The sequence below is a fragment of the Sturnus vulgaris genome, chromosome 9, assembly GCF_052056855.1.
Source record: "Sturnus vulgaris isolate bStuVul1 chromosome 9, bStuVul1.hap1, whole genome shotgun sequence".
NCBI classification, from domain to species: Eukaryota; Metazoa; Chordata; class Aves; order Passeriformes; family Sturnidae; genus Sturnus; species Sturnus vulgaris.
The window spans coordinates 21,540,712-21,559,092 of NC_142251.1; the positions used below are offsets into that span (position 1 = coordinate 21,540,712).

The 18,381-nt window shown below is 44.0% G+C and overlaps 2 protein-coding genes across 6 annotated transcripts in view; one reads left to right on the plus strand and one right to left on the minus strand.

The window, feature by feature from the left end:
- Positions 1-3,029, plus strand: part of GPSM2 (G protein signaling modulator 2) — a 28,072-nt gene extending 25,043 nt beyond the window's left edge. For all 3 annotated transcript variants that reach the window (XM_014885461.2, XM_014885470.2, XM_088170104.1), the window contains 3 exons: positions 447-609; positions 752-969; positions 2,284-3,029. In XM_014885461.2, the coding sequence (XP_014740947.2) occupies positions 447-609; positions 752-969; positions 2,284-2,448 (546 nt within the window). In that variant the 3' untranslated portion in view covers positions 2,449-3,029. The remainder of the gene's footprint in view (positions 1-446; positions 610-751; positions 970-2,283) is intronic.
- Positions 322-17,875, minus strand: CLCC1 (chloride channel CLIC like 1). 3 transcript variants are annotated; one of them, XR_015805491.1, is made up of 12 exons: positions 17,749-17,873; positions 14,708-14,848; positions 12,951-13,046; positions 12,013-12,120; positions 9,439-9,660; positions 8,145-8,285; positions 6,936-7,029; positions 5,759-5,856; positions 5,536-5,682; positions 4,640-4,921; positions 3,829-4,067; positions 322-591 (listed from the first exon to the last, which is right to left on the minus strand). XR_015805491.1 is itself a non-coding variant. In XM_014885532.2 (12 exons), the coding sequence occupies exons 2-11, from the start codon at positions 14,837-14,839 to the stop codon at positions 3,848-3,850; spliced, it is 1,545 nt and encodes a 514-aa protein (XP_014741018.1). In that variant the 5' UTR covers positions 14,840-14,848; positions 17,749-17,875; the 3' UTR covers positions 322-591; positions 3,829-3,847. The 3 variants fall into 3 exon arrangements, 2 of the variants coding, with proteins under 2 accessions (XP_014741018.1, XP_014741003.1); XM_014885532.2 differs by having other exon boundaries at positions 3,829-4,072; positions 17,749-17,875; XM_014885517.2 differs by having other exon boundaries at positions 3,829-4,072; positions 17,706-17,801.
- Positions 17,876-18,381: the final 506 nt, after the last annotated feature.

Consider the following 18,381-nt stretch of genomic DNA (forward strand, 5'->3'; position numbering starts at 1 on the left):
AGGCAGTGGGAGATATTTTAGACATATTTTTTAGGTTATTATGCTCTTGAGAGAAGTCAATTCAAAATCAAAGAACTGAGTTATTTGGTCATATACCTTAGGAGCCAATGGCAACTGTTCATTGTTGCTCTTTTCCTCTCATGGGCATTCGGGGTTTTGTTGGATTAATGGCTGAGGAGGAATAACTCCCACTGTACCATGATCAGAGAACTGCTTCTTTCCCTTTCAGAGAATGAAACATTTCTAATACATTTCACTCTTCAAAATGCTGCCCTCTTATTAGCATCTCCTGCTATGACAGATCTCTGGCTGTAGAAATGGTTGACTAAAAAATTCATTTAATAAATTTCAGATATGTAAATATCAAACATATCACTGGACTGAAACTCAGTTGTTGCAGCTGTAGGCACTGTAAGGTCAAACACCCTAAATCTTCTCCTTTTCAGAAAAGCAGTCGTGAGACAATGGCAGACGAAGGGTTCTTTGATCTGCTGAGTCGGTTCCAGAGTAACAGGATGGACGATCAGAGGTGCTGCTTCCAGGAGAAAAACAGACTGTCAGCCGCTTCAGTGGCAACATCCTCTACTCCGCCTAAAACGATGATAAAATGTAATTTTTTTTTTAAAGTAAAATCTCTATTTGCCTTGAGTTTTGCCAAATACTATTTTCAAAATGTATTTGCATGCAAGACTCACTACAGCAGTGAACTGACTCCTAGGCTAACTTGCCCTTGTTCTGTGTGTCCCGGCAGCCTTTTCCACGTCCGTGGTGTCCCCGCACACGGACGAGTTCCTGGAGCTGCTGGCGAGCTCGCAGAGCCGCCGGCTCGATGACCAGCGCGCCAGCTTCAGCGAGCTGCCCGGCCTGCGCCTCCGGCAGCGCGGCAGCCACGCCGTGCTGGGCCACCTCGTGGCCAGCAGCAACAGGGACCTGGATGACGACTTCTTCGATATACTCATCAAATGCCAGGTTAGTGCTTAACAACAGCCTCCTCTGCCTCTGGGCACTGCATCTGTGCCTCCTGCTACTCAATTCCTGCAAGGAAGCCACTCTGTTTATCATGTGCTGCAAGATGCACGTTGATCTGGCAGATAAGGAAGAACATACGAGCACAAGAGTTGGGAGTTTTTTTATTTATCTAGTGTCTAGTCAGTGTAATTTTGGTATTTATACCACAATAACTATTAAAAGTAAGAAATGCTTAAAAAGTGAAGAAAAACAAGTGAGGCTATTACAAGAAGTATGTAAAATGGTTTCCAGTGTTTAGACCTGGCTTGCTAGGGAGGGCACCTGATACACCAGCAATCCTAATTTATCAACTGAAAGAATTCAGTATCCAGGTTTTGGTAATAAGATTTCCATGAGGTTAAGTTTAAATTATAGTTTATAGCAATATACAAGTGAGGTGACTGATTTTCCGTTAGAGCATGTGCATATACCAGTTAGACCAAAAAGAATTAAAACGACTTGCTGGTTTGTCTGATGGGTTGATAAGCAGCCCAAAATACAAATTTCAGATGCTGAATTCTCCAGAGGTCAGTAAGTATGGTAGCCTGGGTGAGAAAGCAGCACTTGGCATTGAGTCTACAGCAAAGAATCTAGAAATATTCTTTTAGGAATGGAAAAATGTTTAATCTTAATATTTAATCAGGGTTGCTGCCTTTGAGCCTTTTTGGCTCAAGGGTGCCTGTCCCAGGTGCACCTATGCTGAAAGCTTTTGCTCCTGTGGCCACAGGGCCCTCCAGCGGCAGCCGGGTCCTGTGGAGAACACCCTGGCCCAGCTGTGTGCAAGGAGCAGAGCCCAGCCCAGCAGGGTTTCCCACCTGCTCTGTAACCTTGGCATTAAACTGTACCCAGCTGCACAGTGTGGAGGCAAGGGGCCTCCAAGGAATGCCTTCCCAAATCTCACACCACTGCAGCCATTTTTTAGTCCTTGTGTAAGGAAAGGAAGACACCCATACCTCCTGGTCTGTGATACCAGAAACACCCTGTACCAATGCTAAAAATTCCCTTCTGAACTAAGGACACTTAAATCTCATTTTGCAATATGTCAAAGAACTGAACGTGGGGGGGTCATTTACAGACACGTGGAGACATTTTAGTTACACTTGGACTCTTAATAATTTCATTTAGCAAGTTTAACTTGAAACAAAACTTAAATTAAATCTCTCTACTAGTTTAAATCTGATACCAAAAGCTTTTGGTAGTTTTTTCACTTAATATTGCTCACTTACTCCATATCTTCCTGTAAATATGCAGCTTTTGTTGTTGGTCTGTCTGTAGGGTTCCAGACTGGATGATCAAAGATGTGCTCCTCCAGGAGCTGCCAAAGGCCCCACTGTACCAGACGAGGATTTTTTCAGCCTCATTTTGCGCTCACAAGCGAAGAGAATGGATGAACAGAGAGTCCATTTGCCCTCAGCTATAAAGGGACCCAGCTCCAGCTGAAGACCCCAGAGGCATGCACTGTACAGCAGCATCCTAGGGATCATTCTGATTTGCTGGAAAAGCACACTTGCCTTTTTTAAGATGACTACAATTAGCAGCTTTGTCTCCTTTCTCCTGATTTTTCACAGAAATAGCAGCAGCATTACACTGCTGAGCAGTAGTTACAGAACTGCCCCTACTCTTGCAGTTGGCAGCTGCTGTCAGAGCAGTGTCTGAGGTACTGGTAACTGTGTCTTCTTAATTGCCTCTAGTCTATCAAGATTATGAAGATTTTTTTTTCTGTCAGTTCTCTCATTGCTCATGAGTGGATTCTACCACTGTCACAATCTAGTGTAAGACTTAAATTTTTATGTTCTTTTTAAAGAAAACTTGATTTTTTCCCCCCCTGATTTGTACCTCCTGACAAAAAGTTCTGTTTTCTTTTATACTTTTTTAAAAAAAAATAATTTAAAAAAAAGGAGAAATAGCTTCAGTCTTTAGTCTCTTTACAGAAACACAGTTTGGAAGAAACAATAATTTCTATAAAAAATTAAATCCTAGTTTTAATTCTGTTTAATAAAAAACAGTTTTTTCAAACATGATGCATTTCTTGGTAATATTTAGTTAACTGTTTCCTACATTAATTCAGAACAGAAGTTTTCAAGAAGCGTGCACTTTCAAGAAACAGCTGCTCATGCTGCTCTACAGCTTGTGTGGTACGTGCCCCATGCACCAGGAATCACAGGGGTGGTGGGCATTGGGCACCAACTCCCATGGGACTGGGGCAGTTCCTGCAGCACTCCAATTTCCAGTGTCACACACAGGAAATGCACAGGTGCTGCTTCCTGTACCTGACCTCAGCTCCTCTCCTGCTGTGGCTAAGGACAAGCTGGGCTGGGGGAGTTCTGGGAAACAACCACTGGAATGTCCATCCCCAGGGTAGCTCCTGGTCCTGGCCCTGGTCAGCTTTGAACTGCTTAAAAATTGCCTGCTACAACATCAGGTTCTCACTCTCTGCAAATCATTACACCAGGAGGAAATCTGTAAGCTGTCCTAAAACCAAGCTGACAAGAAGCAAACTGATTTTGAAGAACATAAATCCTAAGACAGACCTGAGACATCCGGGCTAGTTATTAGTGTTACAGGAATCACTCAAAACTTAACTAGACCAACCCGATTTCCAACAAGCAGCAACACTCCAGAAGCCTTGGGGTTTTTGGCCACTTAAAGCTGTATCATCTTACTTAACACCTTTATTTCAGATTCCAGACATAGTGCAGATACTCACTCTCCCAGATTTTAGAACCCCACCTAACAGCTTACTGATATTCTCTCTTCTATACTTGAGAATGAGAGTAGAATTAGCAAGTACATGACAAGTAAAGGTAAAACAAAACTTACAGCAGAGCCTGGGTCTTTCTTAGTCTCTTTCCTGGGAGTTATGTAAAGCACTTTCTTTCTTCTCTTCACATGGTTCCACAGCAGAACTTTTCCCTTCTAGGTTTTTATTAGGGTCACAGTTTTCTCCAGTCTTTCCCTCTGCTTTGTCCGTCTCCTGTTTTTGCTGCTTAAGTGCAGCTTCTTCAGTAAGATTTTCAGCTTTGAGGGTTTCAAGTCGAACTTCATGTTCAGTGTACAACCTGTTCTGCAAAAAATTAGTATTTATCTATTAATTAAACAATCAAAGTGACAGCATCTATTGTTTCAAGTGCATCCCAGCTCAAGGGGCAGGGCTCACCCAAAGCATGACAAAGGGTTTTTTCCCCACCTTAGGAAACTTAACTTGCCCCATATAGAGTATAAATCTTGTTTTGAATTGTCTGTAGTTTACAGGGAAGTCATCACTGCTTTTTTCCTCCACATTTCTTCTGTGGGTGAGCATGATTGCCCAGGCTGAAATACATACTGATCTCTCAAAACTGAAGATGACTTTACTATAAAGAGTTTTAATTCAGTAGTTTCTGTCGCAGTTAGCCATTTCAAGATACTTATCCAGAAGAAACACATCCAAGACACCTCTACCAAACTGGTCCATAGGGGAACGTGTACTTCCTTAACTCCTCTCCCCCCAGATCTGGGTTAAGTGTGTTGATTAAATGTGTTCTGGCAGATGCCATTGCCATCTGCTCAGGTTAATGGCAGCTCCCAGAGCACCAGGAGGCACATCAGGCTCTGCTCAGGGGCTGTGGTCCCTGTGACAGGACTGTGGTACCTGTGCTTCCGGCTCGTCGCTGGCGTGTGCCGTGTCCAGGCTCCTGCTGCCATTGCCCACTCTCACCGTGGGGAGAGGCCTTGTGGAAGCATCCCCTCTGTCCTGGTGGCCTCTGGGAATATACTGATGCCTCTGCACATAATACTCTTCTACTGTCCTCCCATCGTACTGCCCAAAGGCTATTTGCTCCTGCTCATTGGCAGGCAGAGGAGCACTTTTCTTCTCAGAAGACATTAAGTATCTTAATACAGACACTGATGATCCTGCACCATAGCAAAATACCTGGGGGAGAGGAAAAAAACCCAAACTGAGCAAAACTCCATATATCTGCAGCCTATGGTTTTCACAGAGGTTTCTTGTCATATATCTGAAAGCCCCTGAAGGAAAGCTCAGGTGAAGAGAACGGCTCCAGCTCCAGCTCAAGCTTTCTGCAGTCTGACCAGGCTGCAGGAACTGCCAGGCTGGATGCAGTTCATTGTTGGTGCTACATTAAACATGTTTAAGGCTCTAATTCAATTCTTTTATGTTAAATGCCAACTACATGCATCACGATGTACTCAAAGATTCAATGACTCAAGAATTGGGAACTAAGGTGCAATACACTGTCAGAGAGTCTAAGATTTTAAGCAGTTTAATGCTACTATATACCACTTGGGGAGTGGGAGAAGAATACAGTTTGAATACAAAATTTGGCTCTTTTAATTCCTAGACCAACTGCAGTATGAAGCCTTTGTCAAGAAAAAATTCCTTTGCAGAAGTAATTTCTTTGTGCTAAGAATAAGAAATATGGTCAGTTGTATAAATAAGTAATATAATAGCTAATACTTAAATATAAACACATTTAATATTTGAAAAATAAAACTGAGCTTTTAAATGTAACATGAATGTATACAAACCAGGAGAGCCAGAGCCATGATAATGAGTGCTGGAATCTGCAGAATTACCGGCATCTCCTTCATAAATGCCTTGATGAATTCACCAATACCCTGTCCTACATGCTTCAAAGGCTCAGTTACAAAGTGGGTGAAAGTTATTGCCAAGGCCTAGAAAAATAAACAGAAAACCAGTGTTGTCACAGAAACAAACACCATGAACAGTCCCTTTGGGCTCTGGACATACCTTTGTTGGTGGAACCAGCAAAACAGGATTTACAAGCAGAGTTTCATAATATTTCTGACAGGGATCATCCCGAAATGTCCATGCACTTCTAAGCCATTCTGAAGTCAAAGCACAGACATATTTTTACTACTTCTTAAAAATATATTTTGTGACACAGCAGCAATATAGAAAGAAGCATTTCAGTAACAGATGGAAGAGAACTCTTCCAGATATGATTCAAAACTGAGATTTTTTTTTTTTACATATCTGAAATTGGCTTGGCAGTATAGTTTATCCACTCAAGGTGATGCAGGAAAGGAAGGCTGGAAAGAGAAGAACCTGAAGTTTTCCTGTGTATAAACAAGAAAGCTCTTTAGGCAAGATCAGTCCCCAGAAGCCTCAGGGAAAAAAATTTCAGGTATGGAAACTATGAACTTGCACACTATGTTCACCATTACTGACACAGCATCATTCTGTGTTATTGCCCATCTGCCAGTCTGCAGGGAGACTGAAATCACCTGCTTTGCTTGCTACATTCAAGAGTCTGTTTTAGTTACAAGCAGGAAGTCTTACTTCTTAAGGGAACTTCTACATTATAAACAAGAGATTCATGACATCATTGTTTCTGTAGTTTGGTTTTACTGCAGTGAGAACATAAATCTCTGACGTATCAAAACAGAACAATGTCAAGAAATTACACAAAGACCAAAACAAGTACTCTAAGAGCTGCTACACTTCATCTACCTGCTATAGCACTGGATAGAAATAACAGCTAATAAAAAAATCAGCTTTCTCTGTAAAATAATAACACCTGAATAAACAATTACAGATCCAATTCCTGAAATCCATTGTACTCACAGTCCTGATACATGAAAAAAATCCTTGTCCTGAACTGTGCCTGTCTTTGGTAAACGGCACTGAATGGTGCTGGGGATAGTGGCTGGGGAAGCACAAATAAGTTACAAGAAAAAGAAGTAATACCATGACATACCCCAAGTACAGTGCTGTGATCAGCTCTCCTCCCAAGGCCTAGAAAACAAAGTCTTATGGGATGGAAAAAGGGTAAAATCACATCATCGTGAATTGAAGAAAATTCCCTGTACTGCTCATGAAGAAATGTGAGTATCCTGGGATACTATGAATTGATATTCTGTATTGAATTGATATTCTACTGCAAAGTACCAAGACAAGAACTTACCAAAGAGACTGCCCTGCCAGTCCAGCTTCTCGGCACAGACGTCGTCGAACTGGCCCATCTTGGCGATCTCTGCCTGGTGCTGAGCAAAGGCCATCTGCAGGGACAGCAGGGGGCCAAACACGGACTGAGGTTCCTGCAGCCAGGAGTGCTGCTCCTCAGCTATCCATGCTTGCTCTCAGCAGCCTTCAGAGTTCCCCACATAAATGAAAATTTCCCCATTGTCCCCTTGTAATGACAATTCCCCATGTAATATGTATTCAGAAACAATTTAATGGAGTTAAATTCTAAGAACTTCCTAAGAATGGACAAAACCCCTGAGATAATGGCTACCTCCAAGTTATTCTCCAAAAGGAGTCTGAACTGCCAAAGGACCAGACTCCAATATGCAAAGATACAAGTTCAAGGCAAAAGTAAACAGAACACATCTTTCCTTAAAATGTTTCTGGAATAGAGACACAACTATCATGCAATTACTAGTTAAAACATCCTCTTTTATTTTCAAATAATTCCCATAAGAAATACCCATATTTATTATAGCTTTGGCTTACAGTTTGAATTTTTTCTGGTTTGATTATCAGTTGCAGTCACATCATCTCTTGCAAAACCGACTGCCCCAGCCCAAACCACTTGCATGGCATTCCACCCCCATGGCAGAGCCATCCCACTCTCCAGCACTCTGCTATCCCTGGGTCTGACAGGCTGCAGCTCAATCCTGACTGACAAGATGTGAGGGCAGATTTTGTGGCTGGGTTTTGATTGGGTAGCTTAAATTCCTCCTCAATAAAACTCATCCCATTGTACCATCAGCCACTCAGTCACCATTAATGAGGCATTTATCTGGTCTATCACATCAAACACAGTTTCTACCAGTGAATCTTAAGAAAAAAACTCCTCAGAATATATTTCTGCATAACTTTTCTGCCAAGCTGCTTTAGTCAGAGGTCACATCTGCCTTGCCCACGTAGTGAAATCAGAGTTCTAGTGCTCTCTGAATTTTGTGCACCTCTAAAGCAGGATAAAGTTGTCAGGGTTTCTTTTGTTCTTTAGATTTAACACACTCACCAACATGCAAAAGAAAATGTTTATCCATTTTTTAATTTTGCAGTTAATTAGAAGCTATATGTAAACTAACCAAAGGAACTAAACAACCTTAACTCCCTCATTACTGTAAAGTTCTAAGCCAAAAAGCCTTAAGATTACAGAACTTACCTTAAACAAGTAAACCCAATTCCATCCAAAACTGATGAAGAAATTTACTATTAGAAAACGTTTTAGCTGAACCAACCAACGAACGCGTGTCCAGAGTTCTGTAGTTATTACAGTTACAATGCACACTAAGCACAAGAGTAGCTGAAACAGAAAAGAGGAAAGAATTATGACCCACATTTGGAACTTTCCAAGCTTACTGCCAGTACACACATGAAGAAACTTCTAACTCTTGTTTTTACTAATGTCAATTACACAGAACAGCTGAGAAGTTTTTCCTTGCTTCCACAGCCCATCTGAGCAGCACAAGGCAGGACAGTTTCATGGCAGTACTAATACTCATTCCTGTCACAGCCTTACATTGCTCATTTGTTTCTTGTGATATTTAGTTATCTCTTCCTTAGGACATTTGTTACATTAGCGACCACACTTTTAAATTATCAAATCGGTGCCAGTCGGTGCTTGAGCAGTTTGTGCCTGCTATGAACCACAGACCTGCCAACTCCTGCACTTCGGTAAAGAGACAAAGTTACAGTCGGGGTACCAGCAGCAACACTTCAGAGAAGCACTTATCAGAAATTACTGACAGCCTGCTTTTGTCATCTGGATTCCAGGGACCCCTCATATCTGGACAGGCTACTTGCAAGATTATGTCAGCATAAAACATTGGCATTTTTTGAATTGTAAAGATTTATTCAGAAAGCTTCAGCTTATTAGAGATCCTCAGCTTAGCACTTTATAATTACCATAGTCATGCTCTTCTCTCCCACACTATACAATTTTTTCTATAAATTTGTTTCTGACCTATAGGAGTTCAAATATATACTTGTTTCAGTATATATTCCAACTCTTGGAGAAGCCAACAGCTTCAACAACTACATGAACAAGAGACAAACCTGGAAGATTCATAATGCATGAGGTGTCAGTTCTAGTGGTAAGAAAGTTCTAGAGCATGAGTCTGGCACCACATATAGAAAACAAAAAAAAACCAAAAAACCCCAAAACACACCAAAAAAAACCCCAAACGAAAACAACAACAACAAAAAGCACAGCAGAAAAAAAGCCCCAAACCAAAGCTACAATGAGAACAGATGACCACAGGAATAAAATACTTGAATTCCTTCTTAAAGCAAATACAAGCTTCAGCAGCCACAAAAAAAAAAAAAGTGACTCACTACAAGTATGATGGAAAGAATTGTTTTATCTCTGGAGTTAAAATGGTAATATTAATTGACTAGCACAGAGAAACTGAAGAAAACAACAATTAAAAATCAATAATCAACCTTTATTCTCTTACCAAAAACAAATTATATAGATCAATTCCAAAGGCATCTTCAAATCTCCACCGCCAAGCTTGATCATCATGGTGTTTAAAATTGATCAAAATATCACTCAGTGCCTCATCCAGGGCACCTGGCTGCCAGGCTTCCTCATTGACAAACCTGAGGATCTCCAGATATGTCTGTCTTGTAAGAATGATCTCAGCATCATAATGGACATGGCCCACATTTTCCTCAGGCTGAATTCAAAGCAAAGCAAAGCAAAACAATGGTTAACAGCTGCTCACTTGGAAATAGAAATGCATCCATAGGCCAAAGTCTGATGATATTAATTCTGTACCAGCACCCTTCTGAAGCAGACTGCAACATGAAAACATGGGACAGGGGACACACTATGATTCTATAACCTTTTATTTCATCTAAACTACATGAAACGCAATTCAACTGGTTTGTAATCCTTCAATTCTATACAAAAAAACCCTAAAAAAAGTGAATTATCTCACCTGTTACTAAGACTTCAGAACCAGTGCTCATTAACAAGTAATAATTACATATACACTATGTGTGCCTCAGTCACAGCTGGATAATACAGACAGAAACTATTCAATACTAAAATAAGAAGTTTTACATTGCTAAATGTAATGTTCCTTATTTAACAGTAATTTTGCTTATTACTACGAAGCAATTCTTCTACCTCTGAATAAACAAAATCTCCCAAGACAATATAATAAAGTGCTTAGCCAACAAATAAAGTGTCATGCAGCCACTCACTCCCTCCAATATCTCTACTGGTAGGGAGGAGAATGAGAAAAAAGGTAAAAAAGCACAGCAAACAAAATAAAATGCAATGGTAATAATACTACTAGTCATGAAAAAAGAAAGAATGAAGTAAAACCCAGAAGAACACAATGGTGCACAATTGGTGCACAATGCAACTGCTCCCCAAGCTGGACAATGCCCAGCCCATCCTCCAGCAGTGATCAGCCCCTCCCAGCCAACATCCCCAGTTGATCCTGAGCACAGCAGCCATGGATTGCAATGTCCCCGTGGCCAGCTCAGCTCAGCTGTCCTGGCCATGCTCCCTCACTGCTCCTCCTGCACCTCCTGGTGGCCTGAGGCACAGAGAAGTCTTTGGCTGAGAGAAAGCACCACTGAGCAACAAGTGAAACACCAGTGTGTTATCAACAGTGCTCTCACACTGAATCCAAAACACAGCACTGCACCAGCTACCAGGAAGACAATTCACTCTACCCCAGCTGAAACCTCTGCATAAAGTAATAAGGTATATGGAAACTCTAATAAGCTACTATTGCTTGATGGTTAGAATCACTGAATGGTTTAGGTTGGAAGGGACCTTAAAGATAATCTAGTTCCAAGCCTCATGGTCAGGGACACCTCCCACTAGATCACATTGCTCAAAGCCCCCATCCAGCCTGGCCTTGAATGCTTCCAGGGATGGGGCATCCACAACTCCTGTAGGTAACTTCTTCCAGTGCCTCACAACCCTCAGAGCAAAGAATTTATTCCCAATATCTAATCTAAACCTCCTCTCTTTCAGTTTAAAGCCATTCTCCCTGTCCTAGCACTGCACACTCCTGCAAAAGGTCCTTCTTATAGGCCCCCCTTTAGGTACTCAAAGGGTCCCTCCAGAGCCTTCTCTTCTCAGGCTGAACAGCCCCAGCTCTCTCAGTCTGTTCTTGTAGGAGAGATGCTCCAGCCCTCTGATCATCCCTGTGGCCTCCTCTGGCCTTGTTTCAACAGGTCCATGTTCTTCTCTGGGGACCCCAGAGCTGCAGTTGGGTCTCAGCAGAGCAGAGGGGCAGAGTCCCCTCCTTGCCCTGCTGCCCACACTGCTTTGGATGCAGCCCAGGATCCTCTGGCTTTCTGAGCTGCAAGCTCACATTGCCAGGTTCACCAGGACTCCCAAGTCTTTCCCCGAGGGACAGTCCCAATCCGTTCTCCACCCAAGCCTATTATTGTTCCTGGCATTGCCCCAGCACATGTACAGGACCTTGCACTTGGTCTCACTGAACCTCCTGAGTTTTGTACGGACCCACCTCTCAAGCGTGTCAGAGTCCCTCTGGATGGCATCCCTTAAGGAGGGGTTTAATTCTATTTGGGCTTCAGCTTTCCTAACCTGATCCCTGTCCCTGCTTGGATCATCTCTCTGTACTCCTCACAGGTTACCTGTCCTCACTTCCACCCTCTGCAGGTTAAAATGGCAGACCTACAATACAGGCCTTAAAAGTCTATAACAAACAACCCAGACCTGGCTCCTTCCAGTCTCCAGCCAATAACATGACCAGACCAAGGTGTTCCTATAGCTGCATTCCAGCAACGGATGTTTAGACACACTGAATTCACAAACCTTTCCTCCTGTCATTCTTACAGATCAAATGACAACTGTGACTCCTCAGCAGTACTGGATGCACATACTTCTATCATCTTCTCCTCTGCCATTCAGTTCCCTTAATTTCATTTAAAGTACACCAGCATAATTACTCAATGCTTGGTAACCGCGAAAACTACATAAAACAGTAATATTAATTCATTTTAATTAAGTATTTTTTAAGTAACTGTTCAATACTTACAAGGCCAAGTTTTCCAGCTTCATTCAAAATCTTATTCAAGTATCGCTTAAAAATATAAAAGCTACGGCTCTCGTGTGATTTGGCATTCCTCTTCTCACACTCTGCAATCTGCAATTGTGCAAAAGACGCTTTTATTCACTTTGCTCAAACCAGTTTCTTCATAGGAAAAATAGACCAATACATTAAATTCAGGATTAACAGGGGCACATTTCTTTAGTTTAGGAATGATTCCATGGTTAGTATGTCAGATAAAAAGCATGAGCAGTTTCTGAAGATACTACTTTCAATGGGACTGGCCAGTAGTACTGGAGATTTCACATCAGCTAGTAATATTCAAATCCTGACCTCAGTAAGGCTAGAAACAAATGTAAACATCTGGATCTCCTTACATTTTAAGTTTGAATCAGGAAATAAAAGAGGGAACTTCCAAAAATTCTAATTAACTAAAACAACATTAAAATGACACATAACCCATTGGGTATCCAAATGGCTGAGGGCAGTGAGGGCCCCAGTAGCCACACAAGCATCCCCACATCCTGGGAGAGGATTTGACAGCATCACCTGAGAGCTGCAGCTCTGCACATTACCTTGGTCTCTTTGTGCCCACAACCCAACTCTTAAAATCAAACAAGACTGAACAGCTTGAGAAGAGCATGGGGTAACATCAGCACCACACCTTTGAACTGTTAACACTGGACAGAAGCACCTAGCTCCTATCGACCTTGTTACACTATATAACACATCAGGAAACAGACCTTTGCAGGCAGAACAACAACTTGAAAATTAATTCAAACCACTTCTAGTCTCTCCTCTGCCAAGAGATTCCCCCTCCAAAAAGCATAAATTATGCTAGCAATGCATCTGTTCAATACTATCCAGAAGAGCATCATCAGAAAGCAAAAACTATTAAACACTGGAAAATATTCTGAAGAACAAACCTTGTGTTGCAAGGAATCTATTACCCTGGAACAACTTGAGATTTCAGTACTGACTGAATCATCCACAGTCTTTTCCTCAGAGTCATGATAGCTTGGCTAAAATTACAAAAGAAAAACATATTTTTAGAATCCAAGAATTTGACCAACTGTTACACTTCTACAGCCACATCACTTAAGAAGAAGCAAAGGAGCTAAAAACTGAGTATATATCTTTGCTACTAATACTCTCCCACTGACATTCCAGCTGCCTCTCTGCTGTTATTTTAGGCTCCAGATGGACAACTGCTTAGAGTTTATCTGAATGCACACTGCCTTCAAAAGGTGAGGCCTTGCCTGTCCTCCTCCACTTGCCCTTTCCCCTCCTTTGAGGGCTGGTGATCCACAGAGTGCATTAGATTAGATAATGGCACTGGCTAAAAACTGACTCAGCAGGCAAAGGGGCAGTTTACAGCCAGGCAAATTCCCAGTCCAGCTGGCCACATCACCAGCCAGACTGCAAGTAAACACAAACCCCATTCTGAGCTGCCTGCCATTCTCTACTCCAGAGCACTCTGCTTTCTGTTCATTACTCAGATCCAGTCTGAGCAGTGCTGCTTCTACACAGCCACGTGTGTACACTGAGGGAAGTCTCCAAGAGGAAGCACAACAGCACACAAATCTGTGAACTCATGCTGAAACAAAGTTTGGTTTATGGGAGCTTGAGCGGCCCACACAGCCTGTCCACCTAAAAACTCTCTGCAGAGCAGACAAGAAATCCTGAGAAGAGGGACTAACACAAAGTAGTATTTTTTGTCATTTAAGATGTAGTTCTATTTTTTCAGGAGACAATACAGCTACTACTTTTTTTATAAAAGCCAATGCAGTTGGGCTCCAGGCTTCAAGACTTCAATGCTTGCTGCTGGATCTTAAGGATGCTAATGACTATCACTCTGCATCTTTTAAGCTTCAGAAAATTATGTCCTGTAGTGTTTAAACAGTATTGCTCAAGACTGTAAAACCAAACTTGAAAACTGATTAATGGCAAAAGTCAAGGATTCCTCTACAACCACCTCCAGTTTACAGAGCCATGTGTGCACACATGCACAACATAACCAACATGCACCTCATGGTATTTAGAGTCCACTGCTCATACAAGACAGACAATTCATCTTGTTAAAACCAATTTTCCCCCACTTCATCTTCTCTTCAATGTTAATGAATCATTAAATAGTACAGCACTCAATCCCTATTCTGATCTTCCTTCTGAAACTGAGGCCCAGCATTACAAAACACCATTGACTTTCACAATAGTCCCAGATGAGAAATGGGAAACTGGTTAATTAAAATAAAATACAATAATTAACTTTAACTCCCCCAGCTTTTATCAGTTAGGAACCTGATTTTCAAGATATTTAATGCTATACTTGAGAAACTAGCAAGAGTTGCTTAACCCAGTACTTCTCAGAGCAGTAACCTGTGGTGCCACAACCTGCATAAATCAAGCATTACCTGTGAAAATACAAATAGCCTGCTTGATATGACTTGATCTAAGTGCAACAGAAGCTCACCAGGAAAAGGTCCTGAACTAATTACATTATTTCTTCCTTGCAATTTTAACCATTGACACAAAGACTTTTCTATGTATGGATTCAAATATAAAATACATAATAAGCTCTTAAAAACACCATAGTGCTATCATTATCTACTGTCACCATTTAAAATCAATCTTCCAACAGCATTTATCTTTATGGGAGAGACACACACCCTTTCTTTTCTACCTTATAAGGTCTTCTCATTGTTCCTGATGCTGCATCATAATTGAGCATATCCGTGGGGTCAATCCATTCATCTTCTTGCACTTTACAGCTCCCTATCAGCATAACTGCACACAATACCAAAGGAAACAGCATCCTGTATCACTGAATATAACAAGAAATTCAGGTATTTAGGTCAGGGTGTGACATGCTGTATGAAAAAAATGAAACAATCTTACATGAAAAAAACAAAAGCAGAGCTTTTTAAAAACTCAGTTCTCCATTAAGCAGGTTTAAATTCACTTCCATACTTTTTCCCAAGGAAAGTGCTGGCAATAATATACACAAACTGTATTATGGATTAATGCTGTCTTGGTTTTAAAGAGAGCTGTCTGCTAAGGAAGGTAAGAGCCTCCCTTGGAATGGAAAATGTAAACCCCTTCCCTCAGAATTATTGTAATTTTGAAATTAAGGGGCTCTCAGGCAAAGAGATGAGAATAGGAATACGAGTTCTTTACCAGTGTATATAACAAGGCAAACAAACACCAACAGCCACAGCGCTGACACCGACCAGAGCAGGAGCCCAGGGACCCTCCCGTGCTCCGCCACGGCCGGCAGGGGGCGCTGCTGCTCCCCGGGCAGGTGATTCCTCCGGGCCAGCAGGGGGCGCTGTGGGCAGGGCTCGGGCAGCACGTGGTGATGGCGGCTGGGCCCAGACGGGAAGGGTTGGGAGAGGCTTTGGTTTATAAACTCCTGGGGCAGTCAATCCCAGAGCCAAAACGGGCAGGGATGGAGGAGAGGCTTTGGTTTATAAACTCCTGGGGCAGTCAATCCCAGAGCCAAAACGGGCAGGGATGGAGGAGAGGCTTTGGTTTATAAACTCCTGGGGCAGTCAATCCCAGTGCCCAGACGGGCAGAGATGGAGGAGAGGCTTTGGTTTATAAACCCTGGGGCAGTCAATCCCAGTGCCCAGACGGGCAGAGATGGAGGAGAGGCTTTGGTTCACAAACCCCGGTGCAGCCGATCCCGGTGCCCCAGCAGGACTCTGAGGAGCACCAAGCTGGAACAGCAGGAATGAGCAGAAATCCCAAGGCAGTGGCTGAGATGTATCAGAAGCTCCGTGGCTGTGGCTGGAACCACGGGTTCAGTCCCTGCAGGGCAGGGGCTGTGGGGCCCAGCAGCAGAACAGAGGCAGCTCCAGGCTGGGTTATGGCAGTGGCAGTGAATTCCTTCCCTTCCAGCCGCAGGTCTGACCGTCATTCCCCAAAGCCCAGACAGAGCAGCTGCCCCCAGCCCGGTCCTTTACCTGCCCCAAATTCCTGCGGTATCCCTCCACTCAGAAACTCCCAGAGAAAATTTAAAAAAAAAAAAAAAAAAAAAAAAAAAAAAAAAAAAAAAAAAAAAAAGAAGTGAAGTCAGATGCTACACTCCTCTCCAGACCTTGGCAATTTTTTTCTTAAGTACACATAACTACAGTAGTTACTTTCTTAGGAACTTATGGGAAAAAATTCTCTAAGTAAAAAAGAAAGAAACCCAACCCCCAACAAATACCCCTGACTTTGTTATCACCAGGTATAGCACAGAGTTCAGCATTGCTAAATATGATAAAACGGTGCAGAACTCCAGCACTTTTCACCACAAGGGCACTGTGTTAACAGTAAAACAAATTTTTCTGTCACATTTAGAAGAAGATTTGGCAGAAAAAACTCCTCTTGAATTTCAGCTGTTCCTCAGATACCAGAGGGGCTGGGGGTGGCTGATTCTGAGGAATGGCAAATTTAGCACTAAAAAGGGAAGCACAGAGCCAGTGCAGCACTGTGAGTCCAGTCACATTCAGTAAGAATTACCACAATCACAGATCCACAGTGTGACAGACACCCTGTGAGTCTGGTCATGTCCAACAAACTCTCCTGACCAGACCACGGTCTGGAAGTGTTCAACAACCTTCAGGTGCCAAACATTGTAATTTGCCGAGCAACAGAAACGCTGGACTGTCAGTGATAAACATAACGGCTGCAGGAGTGCATGAACACAAAAAATATGAGTAATACACCGACAAACAGTACGTTAGAGTGGAAGACGACTAAAAGCACAATCGCAAACAGAAGCTGGCTCTGAATTTCCTGAGGGAGCGCTCCGTGTTGGAGCCTTACCCAACAGGCATTCCTATGGGGGAGGAGTGAGGCACAGCCCGGGACAGTCCCACGATACAAAGGTGGAGTCTCCTCTGACCTCCGCCCCTCTCAACCTGTATTTATATTGGTCTTTTTGAGGGAGGGTATATGGTAGAGTTTCAGTTGATGACATTTCATATTCAGGTGCAGTTTGTGTGCCTTCAGTCATGCATGCAAAGCATGCACACGTCTTATTTCATTAGCACACACTGGGGTGTGGAAAGTGATACCTATTTTCGAGTTAACGGAGCAACGTTCAGGTTTTGGTCACCTTTTGGGTCACTCCTTTGGCTTCGTTCCCCTTGGCCGCATTGTTTTAAGAAGAGTATGGTCACAACATCTGCCGCTTCACCATCCTTTGTTCCCTCTCTGAGAACGATACACCACGCTCCCTCAGAGATCCTGCTCCTAAGGGCACAGGCAGCTTCTCCCTGGAGAACTACTGCCAATGCTAACGCTCCTCCTTGCTGAACTTGGGTTTTCGGTATTTTTTCACAAAGGGGCCGGCACGACCGTCACGCAGAACTCACCTTGGCCAGCCCTGCAGGACCATCCCTGCCTTGCCTGGCGCCAAGGCCTGGTCCCCTCGGCGCGGCTCCGCCAGGCCCCAGGCCCCGCTGTGGCCCGGCCCAGGCCGGCACTGCCGCCGGAGGGCTGCAGGAGCCGACAGGGCCATGAAGAAGCGGCTCCGCACGCTTCTCCTCCGCCTTCGCCTCCTTCACAACGCACCTGACACGGCGCTCCGCCGAGACCCGCAGCCCCTCCCCGCTCCTCCTCGCCCCGACACCGAGCAGGCCCCGGCCAGCGGTGCCCGCCCCGCCCGCAGCCCCGCTCGCCGCCCGCGGTACCTGAGGGGCCGCGGGCTTCCCGGCGTTCACCCGGTGTGTTTACCTGGTGCGGGGCCTCCCCGGCAGCCGCTCCGCCCGGCGGGGCCTCTCCGCCCTGGAAGCACCGCCCGGCCCTGAGGCGCCGTCTCGCGCTGAAGGCCCCGCCCCGAGGGAGGGGCGGAACCGCCCCGAGCGCCGCCCGCCCCGGCACCGCCAGCACCGAGCACCGCCGGAATAATCCCGGCACCGCCAGCACCGGGCACCGCCGGAATAATCCCGGCACCGCCAGCCCCGGGCACCGCCGGAATAATCCCGGCACCGCCAGCACCGAGCACCGCCGGAATAATCCCGGCACCGCCAGCCCCGGGCACCGCCGGAATAATCCCGGCACCGCCAGCCCCGGGCACCGCCCGCCCTGGCACTGCCCGGCCCCGGCACGCAGACAGACGTACCTTCGCTAAATGCAAGCTCGAGCACAACAGGCGGGGTGTAACATGATGGGTGTAAAACCAGCTCCGCCCTGTGAAGACACAGCTTGCAATAAAATTAATGTCAGGAAATAACTGTTGTTATAGATACTCTAATTTAAAATAGATTGCCAACTTTGACCACAGAGAGACAACTACAGAAATGCTATTTTCCTCCAAAGTAGCTTTGTATATGCATCATTGTACCATACATACATATTATTGTATAT